At 35.6% G+C, this 17,685-nt stretch overlaps 1 protein-coding gene across 1 annotated transcript in view; it reads left to right on the forward strand.

Moving 5' to 3' along the window:
* Window positions 1–17,685, forward strand: part of calcr (calcitonin receptor) — a 47,050-nt gene that overhangs the window by 18,808 nt on the left and 10,557 nt on the right. The window contains exons 2-10 of the mRNA XM_026288799.1: window positions 3,499–3,564; window positions 6,626–6,788; window positions 8,044–8,151; window positions 8,739–8,842; window positions 9,534–9,702; window positions 9,825–9,935; window positions 10,177–10,289; window positions 11,381–11,472; window positions 15,793–15,919. Of these exons, the coding sequence (XP_026144584.1) occupies window positions 3,520–3,564; window positions 6,626–6,788; window positions 8,044–8,151; window positions 8,739–8,842; window positions 9,534–9,702; window positions 9,825–9,935; window positions 10,177–10,289; window positions 11,381–11,472; window positions 15,793–15,919 (1,032 nt within the window). The 5' untranslated portion in view covers window positions 3,499–3,519. The remainder of the gene's footprint in view (window positions 1–3,498; window positions 3,565–6,625; window positions 6,789–8,043; window positions 8,152–8,738; window positions 8,843–9,533; window positions 9,703–9,824; window positions 9,936–10,176; window positions 10,290–11,380; window positions 11,473–15,792; window positions 15,920–17,685) is intronic.

Raw genomic sequence — 17,685 nt, forward strand, 5'->3', positions numbered from 1 at the left:
GAAATAAGTGTATTTATGTGTGATTAATTTTGAGTCCTGATAAATTAAATCAATATGATCAATGTATCATGTATTCTATGGCTTTTGCTTTTGAATTTGAATATATAACAAAGCATGCAAACAAACGGGCGCTTTTATCATGTTCGTTTTGTAATCGCGCATGTTCCAGCGATTTCTTAGTTTTCTGATAACTTCTCTTTGATGGTGAAATTTTGAGGTTGCATGACGTTGTTCTAAGAGGCGTGTAAAGGGCGTGTTTTAGTGACGTGCAGCGGTGCTTCAAGCTCCACTGTGGAAACCCTGCGCTATTCTGTCCTCGGTGCTACTGGCCCGGGGCTATGAGCCCAGCCCGGCCTGCTTTAAGCCCTGGCTCGCACTGGCCCGACAGTGGAAATGCGGCTAATGACGTGTAGCTTCGGAACTATTCTGAAGTGTAGGCGCTCACAAAAAAAAACAAGGTAGCCGAAGATATCTGTAATGCAAAAGTGCGGCAACAAGTCTTCGTCGGTACTCCACTATTTGTTGGGAATTTCATATGGATCCAAACCGTTAATAGTGCCGATTTTGTCCACATACCGGTCCCTGGCATCCCTATTTAGCATATCCCTATAAATCTCACAACTTTTTTGCGATTTTGACATATTTTTTTCTTTCTCCCAACTCTGCTCTTCTCGTTCAACTTGCTGTATGTTTACATTCGCGAAGCTGGCAACATGGCCACCATGACCCAGAATGCAACTCGGCGCCCAAGCCCTATAGCATACGTTTTCTGTAAAGATACGAATCAAAACAACTCACCTGTCGAGTAAAACATAAGCGAGATCGGCATCTCTTTTCTAGTTGAAGTTTGTCGCGAAGCTGCTTCCACATTTTGTCCACGACACTGTTGTCATGTGGTTTCTATATCAGTAAAGGTGGTAACAAAGGGTAACTAACATCATTGACAGGTGACTGCACTGCCCCATGTCACTGTTTAGAATGGGAATTTTCTCATGATTTACAAGTAGTTGAAAACATTAGAGAAATTGTTAGTAATCAGCTGGACAAAATATATAACATTAGCCTAGTGGTTTTTGGATATTTTACTGCAAACATCTTACAAATTGTACCTTTAAATCAATTTTATGCAACCTTGTTGAATAAAAGTGCTATAATTATTTTAAATCTTACTCCAGACCGAATGGTGATGTATCACATTTGTTTTACAAAAATATGTTTTAAATGTTTTCAACATTGATAATAAACAGAAACATTACTTAAGTAAACCAGAATACTAGTATAATTTCTGAAGGGTAAAGTGACACTAAAGACTGGAGTAATGATAGTGAAAAATCTGCTGTGTGGTTTTTTTTTCACTATATACATTATCTGCATAGAAAACAGCTATTCTAAATTTTAACTTTGTTGTATTTTTCATCATCATATAAAAACTCTTGTCAAGCAATTGAAAGTCAAAAACAATCCACATTCTGCACTACATTCCAAGTCTTCTAGAGCAGAGCATGTTTTATGAAACTGATATTAGGCATTTGACTATTGATAGGCCTCTCCCTCTATGTACAATCTACAAACTGCCATATACACCAGGAAATACAAATTATAATGTTAAAAATATTACGGTCGTTCATTAATGTTAATGACAATGTAAAAAATTTAAAGCATTTTATTTTTTGTATTGTGTTATATTTGTATGTTAGTAAGTGGACTTAAAAAAAGCTCTAATGAGCTGGTGGGTTCATGGAGTGGTGGGCTGCTCTGTGCAGAAAGTCCAGGGCCACTTTTTAACCCCCGTCTGCCCCAAAGCTGCATCAAACACACAGGGAAATCGCTTCAGTCATCACTGAATATCACCATATAAAGAATGCAAATGTGTTTTGTTAAATGTCCCGTCTGGGTCCGATATATAATTAAATGACCTGTAAACAATGTCTTACCCCATTTTCTGAGAAATGCATGGTCCACTAGGGACTTGTGGGCTGCATGCATGTAAGAATATGTGCAACCAAATGCCCCCACAAGGATGGTTAAACAGTAAATCACCTACAGTGATGTTTGGGTTAGTGTTAGTCCCCAAGCAATAAAAAGCTTAATAAACATGCTGAATAGAGTTTGAATGAAAATGCAAAAAACGCAGAAAGGTCATTAGCCCAGTATTAAAAACAACAAGTAAATTAAAAGTCCCCTTTGAGAAAAACAAAATGTGTCTAAAAATGATGCTAACAACAACAGTTAGAACAGAATTAAATTTCTTCCTCACAAAAATTGGTTGCATAAGGAGCTGAGGCAATTCAGGCTGTTCTTTTTTGTTCTTAAAATAATGGCCCATTTTTGGTTGGAATCCTCCAGGTTGAAGAAAAAATATAGTTTTTTAGCCAAATATCTTCTCTGAACGTGATATGTGTTGTGACAGAACATTGTAAGAGGCCTGAGGCAGTACATACACTCCACATCCCAATAAATCAGCACTCAAACTACATCCACACCAGGGAAGTCTGTGGAGACTTGGCTGCTGTTAATCTGAGCTAATGTCAAGACAGATGAGTGAATCCAGAGGTTCAGTAGCTATTACTGCTATCTGTCTGTCTGTCTATCATAGAAATACCCCCACTGTGATCTGAAGAGAGGTGTTGAGAGCAAACATACTGACACCTAGTTACACAGAAGAGCAAGCAAGTTTTAAATTGCATGAGAAAAAGAGTTGGAAGGGAATGCTAATTACGATCTTAGCTACTGAACTGAAAACACGAAACATATGTTACGGTGACAACAAAATGATTAACCATCTTTAATGTGTTTTTCTCTGCCTCACCCCTCTGCTTTATTGCGATAGCATTTTCTGTTGATTAAAGTGCTGACAGAGTAGAGGATACAGATGGTAAACTGTTAGCGTGGGTTAGCGTGTTATTGTTGGTATGTTGGCAGAGACTGTTTGACCTACAATTTTGTATAAAAATGTTACATGACACTCAAGGCTTATAAAAACGGTTTTGACATGTCAGTTCTGTAGATCAACAGCCAGAGTCTAGCTTTGATGTATCATACTCGGGGTCCAAAATTAACAGTCGCTAAGAGCCAAAAGGGAGGATAAAATGACTCTGGCAATTAAATAAAACTGAATTGCTTGCTAGTGTCTGGTAATGTTTTAATGAACTACTACGTAATACGGTTTAAGTCAAACTGCGAAAATGCTAGTTTACCCTCAGTAATGAATTGTGTGTTTCAAGTGATCCAAATCAAAGTTATAGAAAGTGTCTACTAAATCAGTTATATATAGGTCGACTAAAGTGGATCTATATTTCCCAGTAGTTTCTTTTTTCAGTCTAGAATTACATGATGTCTTATATTCCCAGCACTTCCCAAACAAAGAACATTTAGAATTTTGATTTATTAAAAAAACTATTTTAAAAGGAGAGAGAGAGAGAGAGAGAGAGAGAGAGAGAGAGAACAGTCTGTTGTATTTTTAAATAAAATTTTTGTAATACTTTTTTGTGTTCACAGATAAAGTCTGCATCTGAGAGCATGGGTTGGCAAGAGACCCTATGGCTTTTGACATCATTTATCTTGGTGAGTGGACGGTAACGTCATTTATTTTTTTATTCATATTTGTAACATATTAGTTTTATGCATTTGTGTTGAAATTAGCCCAAAATACATACTTGTACTTAAAATTTGAAATTTAACCCATGAACTTGCATTCACTTTAACTTTTACCCGCTCATTTTTTTCTTTTTCTTTTCTGCAAACTGTCATTAGATGATTTCTCTCCTGATTACCCCACCCCAGCCTAAAACTATTCAGCAGAAAAATTCCATTACTCACTAATTGCTCCAGTTTGGTAATTACAAGTGGAGGTGACCTGAAAACCCACAGAACTCCTGAGGCATGAAATGGTGGCTCCACAGAGTTCCATCAATGCTGGCATCAGAGCAGCTGGCTCTGTGTCAGAGTGATGAAATGGAACATATGAAGACCTCTGCATGTAGTACATTAGCACTAGACTAACACTGTGACTGTAGTCACAAACAAGCCAACAGCATACTTTGCTAATTGTATGTGCACATTAATATGTCTAAGTCCTCTCCGTTCATTTTTGACCTTGAAGCTACTTTCCCATGACTGCATATAAATCTAACTTAGTGGAATAGTAATGAGCTTGCAGAATAGCACATCACATTTAAAAGTATAATGGGAAATGGCATTTAATTAAAGCTAGACTAAACAACAAAAACTGAGAGCAAGGGTGTGGATTGGTTTTAATGGGTGTGAAATTAAAGTACCATACTTTTTTTCTTAAAAGAGTGAAAGTTTCTGAAACATGATGTTATCCATTCTTGACATTCAGTTTCTATTGAAGGACAAATGGTTTTCCTGACTGACTTGGGTGGTGGCCTGGTGGTCGTATGTATGACGTCATTTACTTCAAAGTTTGGAGTGACATCATATGTACGGCTGCTAAACTGCTACATGGGACATCAGAAATCTCACAGATGAATTTGGTGTTGTAAATGCAATATTGTGTGCAGGTAAGACAGACACACAGCACTAAAGAAGCTGCCAAAGAATTGTTCTCAATTTGTATTAATGGGAAGGAGGGTTTGAGAGGATCTGCCAAAGTTAAGATCTTTGCACAAAGACATCAATGTTTCAGTCATAAATGAATGTAGAATTCATTACTGGGAGGTGTCTTAAAGGGGGGAAAAGTAAAGTACTTTTGAATTGGCTCTTTGACTTCCCATTGAACTATAAGATGACTCATACCAGCAACACAATGGTTAGAGATGCACTTTGAATTCTAATATCAAGCCTATCTTTGTGGGTGAGCTTTATCCCTGTAAGTCAAAAGCCCCAATGGCTGTGAAGAATTTCTTATCTTCATTATATTGATTTGGTATGGTATGGAAAATGAATGTATCTGGCCAGTTTTCATGTGTAAAACCATACCTTTTGAAATGTCAAGTGCCCATGTGGTGTCCTCATAATCGAGTAGGTGTTCATATGAGTTCCCAAGGGGGAAAAAAAGTACTTTGGTGTGTTTACGCTGTTTCTGCTGAGGTTTTGTGCCATTCAGAAATGGCTTTTAAAGAGCAGGTCATGTGGTATTTTAAAGTGTCCTAATGTTGTGGTGTTGGAGTCCTCTCCAACAGGTTTAAATGCATCTAAGGTCAGAAAACATTGTAATTTTCTCAGAATACACATTTAATATTAGAGTCATTTGCCAATGATTAGTAAATGATTTGTTCCAAGCAAGTTCAGAGCAAACCCCTCCCTTCCTTAAGCCTACTCTGGTCTGATTGGTCAGCTGCCAGTGCAGCTAAATAAACAGCTATTTGACAATGATTGTAAAGTCTGTGTGCTACACTACACATTCTTTATTATTAAACAAAATAATTAGAACAACATCAGTCTACATTAATCAACATATTCTAAGGAAATATTGGGTTCACAGCAAATTATCAGAACTAACGTTACTTCAGTAAGAGTAAGTGATATGGTACTTTACCTGGAAACCTAAAGCTGCACTAGATAAACATATCATATTAGCACAAAAACCTGATATGTTGAGCACTCAATTGAAAATGTACACTTAAATTATCAATTGTACTACTTACAGGTTGTGGTTTGGAGAGCTTGTTAGTCCAAATTAAGAAAATTAGAAGCCAACGAAGATAAAAGCCTATATTAGAGAAGCAGTCCTTTATAAAATAACATGCACAAAACAAAAGGTTTGAATTGTATTTCTGTGGTATCCTTGAATATAGCGTTTTGTGTCATGTGAACACACTAATAGCAGAAGTGTTTGTGGACAGATCAGACTCTATTCGTATTACACGGGCAGGTGGGGATTATGCAAATGTGTTACCCAGATGTATACTGGTAACAGTCAAAAGATTGGAAACTATAACGACTCGTTAAGGCGACTCTGAGACGACTTTCTCTTTTCAGAGACCATATCTTTATTTATCATGCACTTTTAAAATACCCATAAACATGTTAGCATACACACAGCATATGGATTATTCTTAGAAACAGAAAATAGGTAATGTTAGTTATAGCAGTTTGGGTAGCACTTTATTTTAAGGACCAATCCTCACTTTTAACTAGTTGCTTACTAGCATGCATTTTACTAGGATATTGGCTGTTTAATAGTACTTATTAAGCACATATTAATGCTTTATTCTGCACTGCTATATTTTAGATTCCTTAATCCTACCCCATACCTAAACTAAACCATTATCTTACTAACTAATAATAAGCTGAAAACTAAGAGTTTATTGAGGCAAAAATCGTAGTTAATAATAGTTAGAATGGGTCCCTTAACTAAAATATGAACGCAATTTGTATTTTATTTTTTAAATACATTTCCTTAACATGAAATCAAATTAATTAAATCAGTTTCTTAAATGAATTTATATATCGTGGTACCATTAGCCATTTCCCCTTTTAAGAATTGAATTGAATTACATTCATTTTTTTAGCAAAATAGTTTTGCTAAAAAAGTAGTTATTTTATTAAATTTATGTCAATTAATTTCAAATTCAAGCTCATGAATTGAAAGGGAGACAGTTCTTAAATACTGGATTTTGCCCATCCCCGCTGCTATACTCAAATTCATCTTTCTTTGCAGAGTGCAACAAAGGCTGGAACAACAGAGACGAAAGCAGAGCCCACCACTGACTTATCCTTTACTCCTGTCATGATGGCAATGGAGGGAGAGAGGCTGATCATGACTGAGTCTCAGTACAAATGTCTGGAGCTTCTGAGCCGAGATGGATCCAATAATAAAACAGGTTGCTGTATTTTCAATTTATTTTCATCTGAATGACAGACAATGGTGCTTTTACTCTTTTCATAACCTTGTTAAGTGCTGGTAGTGGAACACTAAATGGCTGAAAGCTATCACAAGGTGATCAGAGAAACAATAAAGGTTTATCTTCAAAGCAGATTCTTCAAAGTACTTTCTCCTATCTCGGTTTAATGTTCAGAGACAACTTTAAGACATTCATTAGTTGATTCCCCAGTGTAAACACTGTGGTGCTATTGCACTTTCAAAATTAGTCTGTTTGAGTGGCCCACAATGCACCACTAACTCAACCAATGGAGTGAGATGGGGTGGGACAATATTTTTTGAAGGACTTGTATCATATTGTATATATATTTTCAACATGGGGTCTTTTTAATTTGTTTAAATGGAATGTCTATTTACACTAAGCACAAAAAACCCACCTTATTGGCAAAGGCTATGTACACTAACTCCACCCTCCAATGTGTGATTGGGCTAGTCAACATTACAAAAGATGCCTGCTAAACAATGGCTTCAGTTGCATAGGTTCAGTTTGTAGCAGTGACTTTTATGATGCAACTGACCCGAGTTCGAATTCACCTTTTGCTGAACTCGTTCTTCCCCCTTTTTACATGGCATATCAGATCGTATAGGCATTTATTTTCCATAAAATTAAATAAATAATCAAAAAGTGGAAAATAAAGTGTAGATCGGTTATAGGGTTTAGCGGTAGGTGTATTGGTGGCTTTAATGCACCAAGGCAGCATCCTTTAAATCATTTTAATAAAAAAGATAATTTAAACCCAATATGTTATCACTGCATACTGCTTTATAATTCACTACAGTACTGAGTTGCAAATACGGATGTTAATAAAAATGTAAAATATGGATGTGATGTAGGCCTATCCTGGACTTATTCACATTTGTGAGTTTGTGGTTGAGTCCAGTACATTTGAAACTACCCCATCTTTCAACAACAGCTCCTTTACAAAGCATTACGGATCACAAAACAATGTGTGTAAAAATGTGACTGGATCAGACTAAAACAATCAGGGACACTCTCAAAAATAAACTAGTTTTTAACATTGGGATCATTCAGAATGAAGCTTTGTTTCAATAAATGTTCTGCTTTACTTTACTGGGAAGGCCATTTAGAGTTCAGAATGTTACATTACGTTTTCAATGTACAATGAACTCTTGATCAAGGATCATTTAATTCCTCATAAAATGACCCGTTTAAGATATCTATTCAACTTTTATAGGTTCGTTCTGCAGCAGATTCTGGGATGGCTTGCTCTGTTGGGATGAAACCCCTGCTGGAACCTTTGCTTCACAGAACTGCCCTGACTATCCCAGCTTTGACCCCTTGGGTAAGATTCTGTACGATCACATCTGGTTTGTCAATCCAGACCAAAGTGCTCCAGACACTGCAAAACATTGAGATTCTACAGCAGGCATGACATATGTTACATGTCTACCTATTATAAAACACAAAATATTGATCCAAAGAGGAAATTCCAAAGCATGAACAGCAAGCTACTGTGACAATACATGATGTCCTATGATGAAACAAAGGTGATAAAATCATTGTCTCCGAAACATTCATATGAGCTTTTATTTAGAAGCGCAAAAATTATTTATTAGCTGACATGGAGTGTTGTTCTAAGGGGAAGGAAGGATCTTTGCTATGGGACAATGTTGCATATCAAACATTTCTGATTTTAAATGTCAGTGAAATAAAGCAGTGACCTTAGCAAGGATATAATAGGAGTTTGCTGAGGCGCTGAAATATTGATATTCTCCGCTGTTCACTGATAGTGGTCTCTCTGTCTGAGACTCAGCGCAGTATGTTTGTTCTAACACACAAGATTGATTGATTCCAGAGGCCGAATACTGGAGTTAATCTCTGGAACACTTAAGCTCAAGTCATTGCACTAAATTTTATTTTTCCCTGCAGAAAAAGTAACCAGATACTGTGATGAATCTGGCAACTGGGTACACAGTTCATCCATCAATAAGACCTGGTCCCACTGTCTCACATTCTCAAAGGACAAAATAAAGGTAAAATATAGCACACTGTAATTAGCTGAAGATTTATTTGGTTATACCACTAAAATTGGTTCGCCTTAAGCAAAAATAAATACAACACTGTACAATTGCTTATAAGTTTTAATGAATAGGTAGTGCTGTCACCAAACTGATATATTTACAACGCATTGTGCCAGTGATCTTGAGCATTATGGAAATATGCAGAGCCATGGATCAGCCTATTAGTCCTTTCCATTCGGGATGTTCAATTTAAAAATATTAAGCTGCACAACTTGTTGATAATAGTAAGAAATGTTTCTTGAGAACCACATTGGAATGACGTGACACTGAAGACTAGAATAATGGATGATAAAAATGTACAGAATTGATTTGAGCAAATAAATGCAGTCTTGGTGAGCATAAGAGACTTCTTTCAAAATCAAATCTCCTGACCCCAAACTTTTGAAAGGTGTTTTCAACAGAGATGTAAATGTCTTGCCAAGCAGAAATCAACTGTTAATGGTAAGGTTCGAGAGGATTAAGTAGGACCCAAAATTAACTGGAATTATCAGACCCTCCTCTTTAAATATGGTTTTATGGACTGCATAGAAAGAGAAATGACACATTCAACTGCCACTTCAAATCTTGACCATTAATTATCCATCTAGGTCTGTATTCAGTTATTTCTTTTATGTGCAAACTCAAACGAAGCCTTCTTCTTCAGACGCTGCCAGTTCATGGGTTTTTAGAGACGGAGTCGGAGATGGATCCTACCGCTGAGAGTCAGGTCAGCCCTGTAGTGACTCAGAAAGCAAAGGAGAGGAAGAAGATCATCGATGGTCAATATAAATGCTTTGAGAAAATGAACAGAGACCAGCCATATAACAAATCAGGTGTGCAAACAGAGAGCCTCAGAAGAGGTTTTTGATTGAATCATCAGAAACTCATAGAGCAAAGTACAAAGAGCAATTGCACGGTGGAATTGGCCCTGATTGTTTGTGTGCTTGTCTTTAAGGTCCATATTGCAACCGCACATGGGATGGCTGGCTATGTTGGGACGACACACCAGCAGGAACATACACGTCTCAAAACTGTCCCAATTACTTCCCTGACTTTGACTCTACAGGTACTATTCATTCATTTGTTATTTAGGCTTTAACACCAGTTTAGAACCACTGTACTACTCTACGCCAACACAATTTGTTTTTGTAGGATACGTTGAAAACCGACTTGCATATAAAACACAGATTTGTTTTTGAAAACTGTACTAAAGCAATTTGAAAGCGCAAAGACTTTCTGTTACCAGGGTTACTTTAAAAGCTACAGTATAGAGGCTTATTCCCACATCTTTATCCTTGTTTATTCAGAAAAGGTCACCAAGTATTGTGATGAGACAGGAAACTGGTTTAGACACCCTGAGACAAACAGGACATGGTCCAACTACACGCTCTGCATTGCTCACACCAAGGACAAGCTCAAGGTAGGTCATCTTTAATGTATGCACCTGTCTTAAATTAACATTGTGTTATGAATATCTCTGAATTAAATTGTCAGATGTTATGAAAGTAAACTCCTACTCGTTTTAGAATGCATACAGACCTTATTTCCTGTGATTTAGCATGCATTTAAACATGTATGGCTGAAGGACAAATAATCAGCAGATCAACATTTCTGGGCAAACATACCTTAAAGTATAAATGTTATACATACAGTACATCTCAGATTGGTCGGTATGTGATTTAAAAGCTGTTCCTGAAGGGCATGTTGGATTTGAGTGTTTCTTTTAGACTGTAAAGGCGGAAAGGTCCACACGAGGCAGTTTCAGTTTAACTACAACGCAGTGGCTCTGAAAATTGTTCATAACATAATATTTTCGGTGTCGTACAACTGCTGCTTTGCAAACTATGAGGGATAGAGAGAGGGAGAGCAGCGAAAATGTCAGCTCAGACAAGCTTAGATAAAGTATGTGCACTCCCTCCATCAGACCAGATGAAATTGCATGGAGTTTATGAAAAAGGTACAACAAATTGAGATATGCACTTTCAAATGGAGATATGCTACTTTTAAGCCTTCTTACTACTTTAAGATTTCGTCCTTGTTGCTTGAAACCTTGTTGCTGTTCAATATCACACATCAAAATATGCTTCTTTTTTTCTTTTATCATGTTATGAGTAATACTTTGAAAAATGCACCTAAAAGTTGATATTTTTCCCAATCTAAGCAAGTAAGTAATCTTGTGAGAACTGATTATACTCAGGATATTAATGTGATAATACACTTTAAACACCCTGTAAGCATTATTTAATTGCAGTGACAAACACAACTGGTGCACAATCTGTATATAAACTGTTTTGATCTTTTGTGCTCTTTTGGAATCTTTTTAATATTAGGGTTCTCCTTATAAAAATACTGAATAATGATTTACAAGAATATAAAAGGTGAATTTCAAAATGTATATTATTATTTCTACACTAGGGTCTCATTATGAGTCTCTTGAACCCCAAAAATTTAAGTGAATCTCAAGAGAGCATGGTTAAAAGTCTAACTATAACAATATTTTTCTCATTTCAGATGGCGTATATTTTGTACTACATGGCGATTGTGGGTCATGCTCTTTCTATAGTGTCCCTTCTCATCTCGCTGGCCATTTTCTTTTATTTCAGGTGAGTTTACATCTTCCTTTATCTGTCTCCACCCATATGACTTGAAGAAACCTTGAGATATCTGCTGCACAGTTGCAGTTAGTTCAGAGCGAGCGATCAATAAACCTCTTGATGATGGGTTGCTCAGTTGTTTACTTGTTTTTGGCAGGGCTTTGTGTTGTCTGCTCTCAAACAGCTTGTCATTTGTCAGAGCTGTTGACGATGACGGTGTAGAGGTAGATTGCTGCGGTGATGTCTGAGATTTATTTAATTGACGGAGTCAACGTTTAAGCTTTTCAAAGAGAGATTTACCAAGAGGCTCTCAGTTACCCCATTTATCATAGCGGCCAATTCAAACCCAATAGAAAAGGTGGATCGTATTCCCGTCAGCAGGGCCACACGGAAATGCTGTCTGAACCCAGAGTTAAATGCGTTAACCTCTGAATTATATATAACCGCGGTTCAGGCAATTTCTTCTACAGAGTAAGGAAAACTTTTTTTTTTTTTCTGGGCATATTGACTGAATTACCATATACAGTGTCTCGCAAATGCATCAAAATCTAAACCAACCTTCTCATTTGATTGAATTGCAAATTGAATGTAATTCATGTTAGGATACGCACTGAAACCCAAAAGCAATTATTTCAGTGTCACATTGTTTTGATGAAGACAAAAATACAGATGAAAAACTGTTTACTTACAAGTTATCCTTGATTTCCCTAGCTGTGGGTCCTTAAAATGCTTACCACGTTTTATGGATTAACAAGTTATACTAATTTTATCAATCTAAAAAGCATTTATTTTTCTGACTTTTCAGATTATCGGTGACCTAAAGTATCCAGAAGACTGTAAAGTATTACAGATTTAGTAAACGAAGGCATAAATTAGGAAAAGCATACAAACAATATCCAAGTGTTTTGATGTCTCAGCTGGCATTGCTGGTTTAGCTATTTGGATGTGAATGTTAAACCAGACCACCTGAACACTGTCTAGGAAAGGTGGTCCATAAATGCTTGGTGCATAAACAAGAAAAGCTTTTAATCAAAAGAACTAGGAAAATCCTGATAAAATGAATATAAAAAAAAAAAGTATGTGTCATGTGTATGTTCCTTTTCAATTCCTGTTTGTCCTTATTTGGTCCTTCCTGTTCCTGTCCCCATTTAGTTCTATTAGTTCCAGGTGTTTCTCATTATTAGTTATCCTCTTCACCTGTCTCCCCCTCATTATCTGCCCTATTTGAGTTCTTTTCTCCTTTGTCTGGAAATTTTGATGTCAACCATTGCTAGGTGTGTTTCTCTGGATATAATTAAAGTCAATAAGTTTTGAATTTGACTCTGTGTCTCCTTGCTCTGTGCTCTTCATAGTAGCAAACCGTGACAGTATGGGGCAAAAATCAGGGCTGAAAGTTTATCTGTCAGTAGGAGAATGAACTCAACTCCAGTTTCTTTACAAACAAGTTTCAATGGTTTGGTTGGACTGGATTGTGAAAGAAATGCAGCTAATAATTTCCCAGCATAAATGGGAACACCTCCACTACAGTTTAAAAACCTCTCATAAAGTTGGTTGAGAGAATGCCCAGAGTTTTAATCTTAGATTCAAATATCAAGATAGTTTTAAATGTCTTTAATATTTAAAGGTATAGTAGTGTCAAAGAAAATGCTCTTTTCCCTTCATGTTGCTCACATTGAAGTTATTAAAATGACTGATTTGGTGCTTGAAATTAAAAGATCACAGAACATTACATTTCATTGTAGGAATTATAATCCACTTGAAGGAGCGTGCATGTTTTTATGGATGTTTCAATGATTTAGAGATGCTTCTTTCATTAACATTAACAAATTAACTTTTAATAGAAGCCAACTGTTTGAACTGTGCACAGCAAAAGGTCCTTTGGGTCTGGCTCTGGCACTGCAGAAAAAAAGAAGAAAAAAACACGAAAGTTTCGCATCGTGTTTTATTGAGTGTAAACCCTTGGTGTCCATTTGTCTGGCAGAGCTGCACTAAGCCCTGAGCCAAATGACGAACGTTATTTGTCAGGTTTTGTGTGTCATTTCATACTGACTTGGTTTCCGTATGTCTATATCCCCTAGGGTAAACTTAATTTCATGGGTAATTACATATAGGAGCCAAAGAGTCTTATATGCATTAGATGGCACATAAACTTTGGGTTTTATGTCACGTAGTATGACAGTTGAATCCAGAAAGTAAACGTACAATCTCACAGGGTTTTTTTTTTGTTTTTTTTTTTGCAGTACACTAAGCAATCATTGAAAGGTTGAGAGATTAATATTTAGTGTTAAAAGCATATTTCTATTAAGACCTTATTTCAACATTAGTGCTCATTAAATATGTTGTGTTGTTTTTGTTTTTAAGAAAAACAATTTTTAAAGTTTAATTTAATCTAATTATATTTAATTAAATTTTTAAATTTTATTTTGAATTTAATTATATTGAATTATATTTAATTCAATTATATTTTGATGTGAGCAGTTTAATTTGCTGTGCAATATTGATTATGACATACATGCAATTTTTCATGTCCCTGAAAATGTAAATTACAGACAATATATAATATCTAAATATATATATATATATATATATATATATATATATATATATATATATATATATATATATATATATATATATATTATCAATATCAATATTTAACTAACATTTAAGACACATCTGTTTTTTCCTAAATAGTCTGATAATTTTTTTAAGGGTTAATGGGAGATGAATTTGCAATTGTACAAATTTTACTGTGCAAAACAAATTGTGTTTAACTGTTTTTTTGGAAGCGTAACATAGCAACGCTTGTTTTTACGTGCAATGGTGATATTTACAGTCTGATCTTCTGAGATGTCAAAGTCTTAATGTTGTCTTATTGGGTCCAGATGTGGTGCTAGGAGAGGTACGTATCAGCATACAGCTGTACTAAACCTTAATTTATGCCCCCGAATAATGCCAGAAATATTTGGTTGGGAATATGGGAAATAGCTTTGGAAAATGAGCTCAGCTTTCACTCCCAGCCCTCTAGTGCTCCAGTAGAAGCTTTGCACTCAAATTGAGGTTAAATTGAGTCAAATCATGTGAGTAGCATGACTTTCTTAATTGGGTGATGCCATTTGTGCAAATATATTTTATCATTATCTTTTGACAGCAAAATCTAGATAAACTGGTTGTCTAACAGAAGCTGTGTTTGTTGACAGAGATAGCTGATGCAGGTGTGAACTCCCAAATTTGCATTATTTTACAACTCCTGACAAACAACAAAACAGCATTTTTTACTTAAAAATCACACTTCTCTTTGCCCAACATTGCCTTTTACATAATTTTGAATTCATATCGCTTTATATTTTTTAGTTGCTGTTGTATAATTTATATTCTCTCTCGCTATATATAGAATTTACCTTTTAAGCCCAGTTTGATCAAAATTCCTTGATCTTATAAAGCTTCATAAATCCAGCTTTGATATAATCCCTTGCAAGTTTTTATTTTCAACCACTACGCAATAACATCGTAAAAACAGGCAAACATCTGACAATCACATTATTTGAAATGAAGCCAGAATACTCAGGCCTCAGGTGACACTTAATTTTAGTTCTGTTTACTTCATTAAATGGGTCATATCACGATGAATCAAATTCTCCTTGATCTTTCGATGTAAAAGAGTTCATTGTACTATGAAAACATTTTGTACCATTTAGAACTCAAAAGTAAAAAAAAAAAAAACATATTTAACGAAACCGGGCTAAAACTAGATTAGATTCCTGATATTAACATACAGTATGGCCACCCACATTTGCACATCAGTGATCCCTGCCAATTCCGGATGAGGTCACATGGAGGAAATTGGATAGATTATTCCTAAATACCAGAAAAAAAAACCATCAAGTCAAACCTTGTGCTGTTTCTGGCTGTGTGTAGCATCTGCAGCGCTGCATATCTGACAGAATACCAGTGTCAGAAACAAGCAGCAGAAGTGTATTTTATTGAGTTTCCTGATCGTGTCAGACTAATTGTAACAGTTTGCTCTGCATGTGTGCCTAGTTTTATGAATCAGTCTTAATCTAATGCAGACTTTGCAGAGAGGCATTTAAGGATGGAACAGACTAAATCTGGCAAATCTTGGAAATGCTGAAAAGTTGAGAGCTTGAGGCTTGTGAAAAATCTAATCAGAAGAAAGCAGAATGATTTTTGATTGATTATGTATCTAAAATATACAAAAGATGGTTTGTTTCCCTCCTGAAATGAACTGCCAAAATGAATTCTTCTTTTTCAAAAAAACTCTTCTGTCATGAATTAATATTGATTAATATTTCTTTGTCTTTCATGCAGGAGTCTGAGCTGTCAGAGAATCACTCTACACAAGAACCTGTTCTGCTCGTATGTGCTCAACTCAGCCTTCACCATCGTCAACCTTATAACTGTGGTCAACAACCCCAAAGTGGTGCAGAGGAATCCGGTGTGTGCCCTCACATCCACATTACTCATCATTATTACTGCCAGTAATGCGAGCTGTACTCCATCAGATCTAATCAAATGTGTTTTCCTTGTTACAATTTCATTTGGACCTTCAAAGAACAAAGTACATATTTTTGTGTGAAGGCTGTTTAAAAGTTCAGGGTCAGGAATATTTGTTTATTGTGTTTTACAATAAGAATTTAATTATTTTATATTTAGCAAGGATGCATTAACTGGATCAAAATTGACAGTAAAGACATTCAGAATGTTGCAAAGTTTTCTATTTGAAATAAATGCTGAATCCTGAAAAAAATATAGAATAATTTCCACAAAAATATTAAGCAGCACGCCTGTTTTCAACATGAATGTTTCTTAATATGTTCAAGAAGTGAGTCTCAAGCAGCAAACTGGCATATTAGGATGATTTCTGAAGGATCATGTGACACTGAAGACTGGAGCAATGATGCTGAAAAATCAGCCTTGCCATCACAGACATAAATTACATTTTTAAATATTATATTATAGAAAACCGTTAAGAAGATTTACTGTTTTTACTGTATTTTTGATCAAATAAATGCAGTCATGCTGAGCATAAATAAATTGGGCCGACCCCAAAATTTTGAATGGTAGTTTATATATCCAGTTTCAATAATGAGAAAAACAACAACTTTTTCTCACATTACATATAATGTAATATATACATATACATAAATATATATATATATATATATATATATATATATATATATATATATATATATATATATATATATATATATATATATATATATATATATATATATATAGTGTTCCTGTAGCTCAATTGGTAGAGCACTGCACTGTCAAGCGCAATGTTGGCTTGACAGTGCAGTGACATAAACATGATAGGTAAAAATTGATAGCCTGAATGCACTGTAAGTCGCTTTGGATAAAAATGTCTGCTAAATGCATAAATTTATTTTTTTATTTAATTTAATATAATTTTAAACAGTGACTTGATTAAAAACCGTATATAAATTTGAATGAAGATCATTAAGCTATATATTCTATATCTGGCAAGTACAAGAGTTTTTACTATTTGAATGAAGCGCATTTTGAGTCCACCACAAAACTGTTTAATTCTCATTATATTTAGCTTGGAGTAATGTTCATTTCAGGTTTCGTTCTGTATGGAGGAATACATAAATCTGCCACACTTTAATGAACTGCATGATCTAAGAGGTGTGGTGAGGAGATGCGTTTCAAGAAAAACATTCACTTTTAGCTACTGTATCTAATGTGATTGAGGAGAATTGCCTATTCTTCTTTTTTTCTGATATAAAAAGAGCCAAAAAGTGAGACAGTCTAAAATGAGTTTTTGCACCCTGCTGTCCGGGGTTTGAAAGGGCCTGTCATCATGTGTGGAGGATTGCATGAATAGATTCTGAAGTTCTTAAAGGACTAGAGTGCACTGGAGGTGTAGTTTTGGAGTTGCAGAAAGACGATAATCACCGTTCTTACTTGCCTGAGAATATTGGGCTGTGTCTGAGAGATGCATGATCACATTCACCAGACTACTTCATACAACAACAAAAAAAAACCTTGTACCATGCTTACACAAAATGATATCCGTTTTACGCAGCCAGTGTAATGCAGATGTCTTGAAATGTGCATTCTTACAGGGGTGGGTGCATTCTTAGTGTTTAATTTATGGTGTCCTTGTTCAGCCTGGAGAACAAGCTCCTTCTGTTTTTCCTTCCAACTCTGCAGAATCAATACAGAATGCAT

This window comes from Carassius auratus, chromosome 19, assembly GCF_003368295.1.
Source record: "Carassius auratus strain Wakin chromosome 19, ASM336829v1, whole genome shotgun sequence".
Lineage (NCBI taxonomy): Eukaryota > Metazoa > Chordata > Actinopteri > Cypriniformes > Cyprinidae > Carassius > Carassius auratus.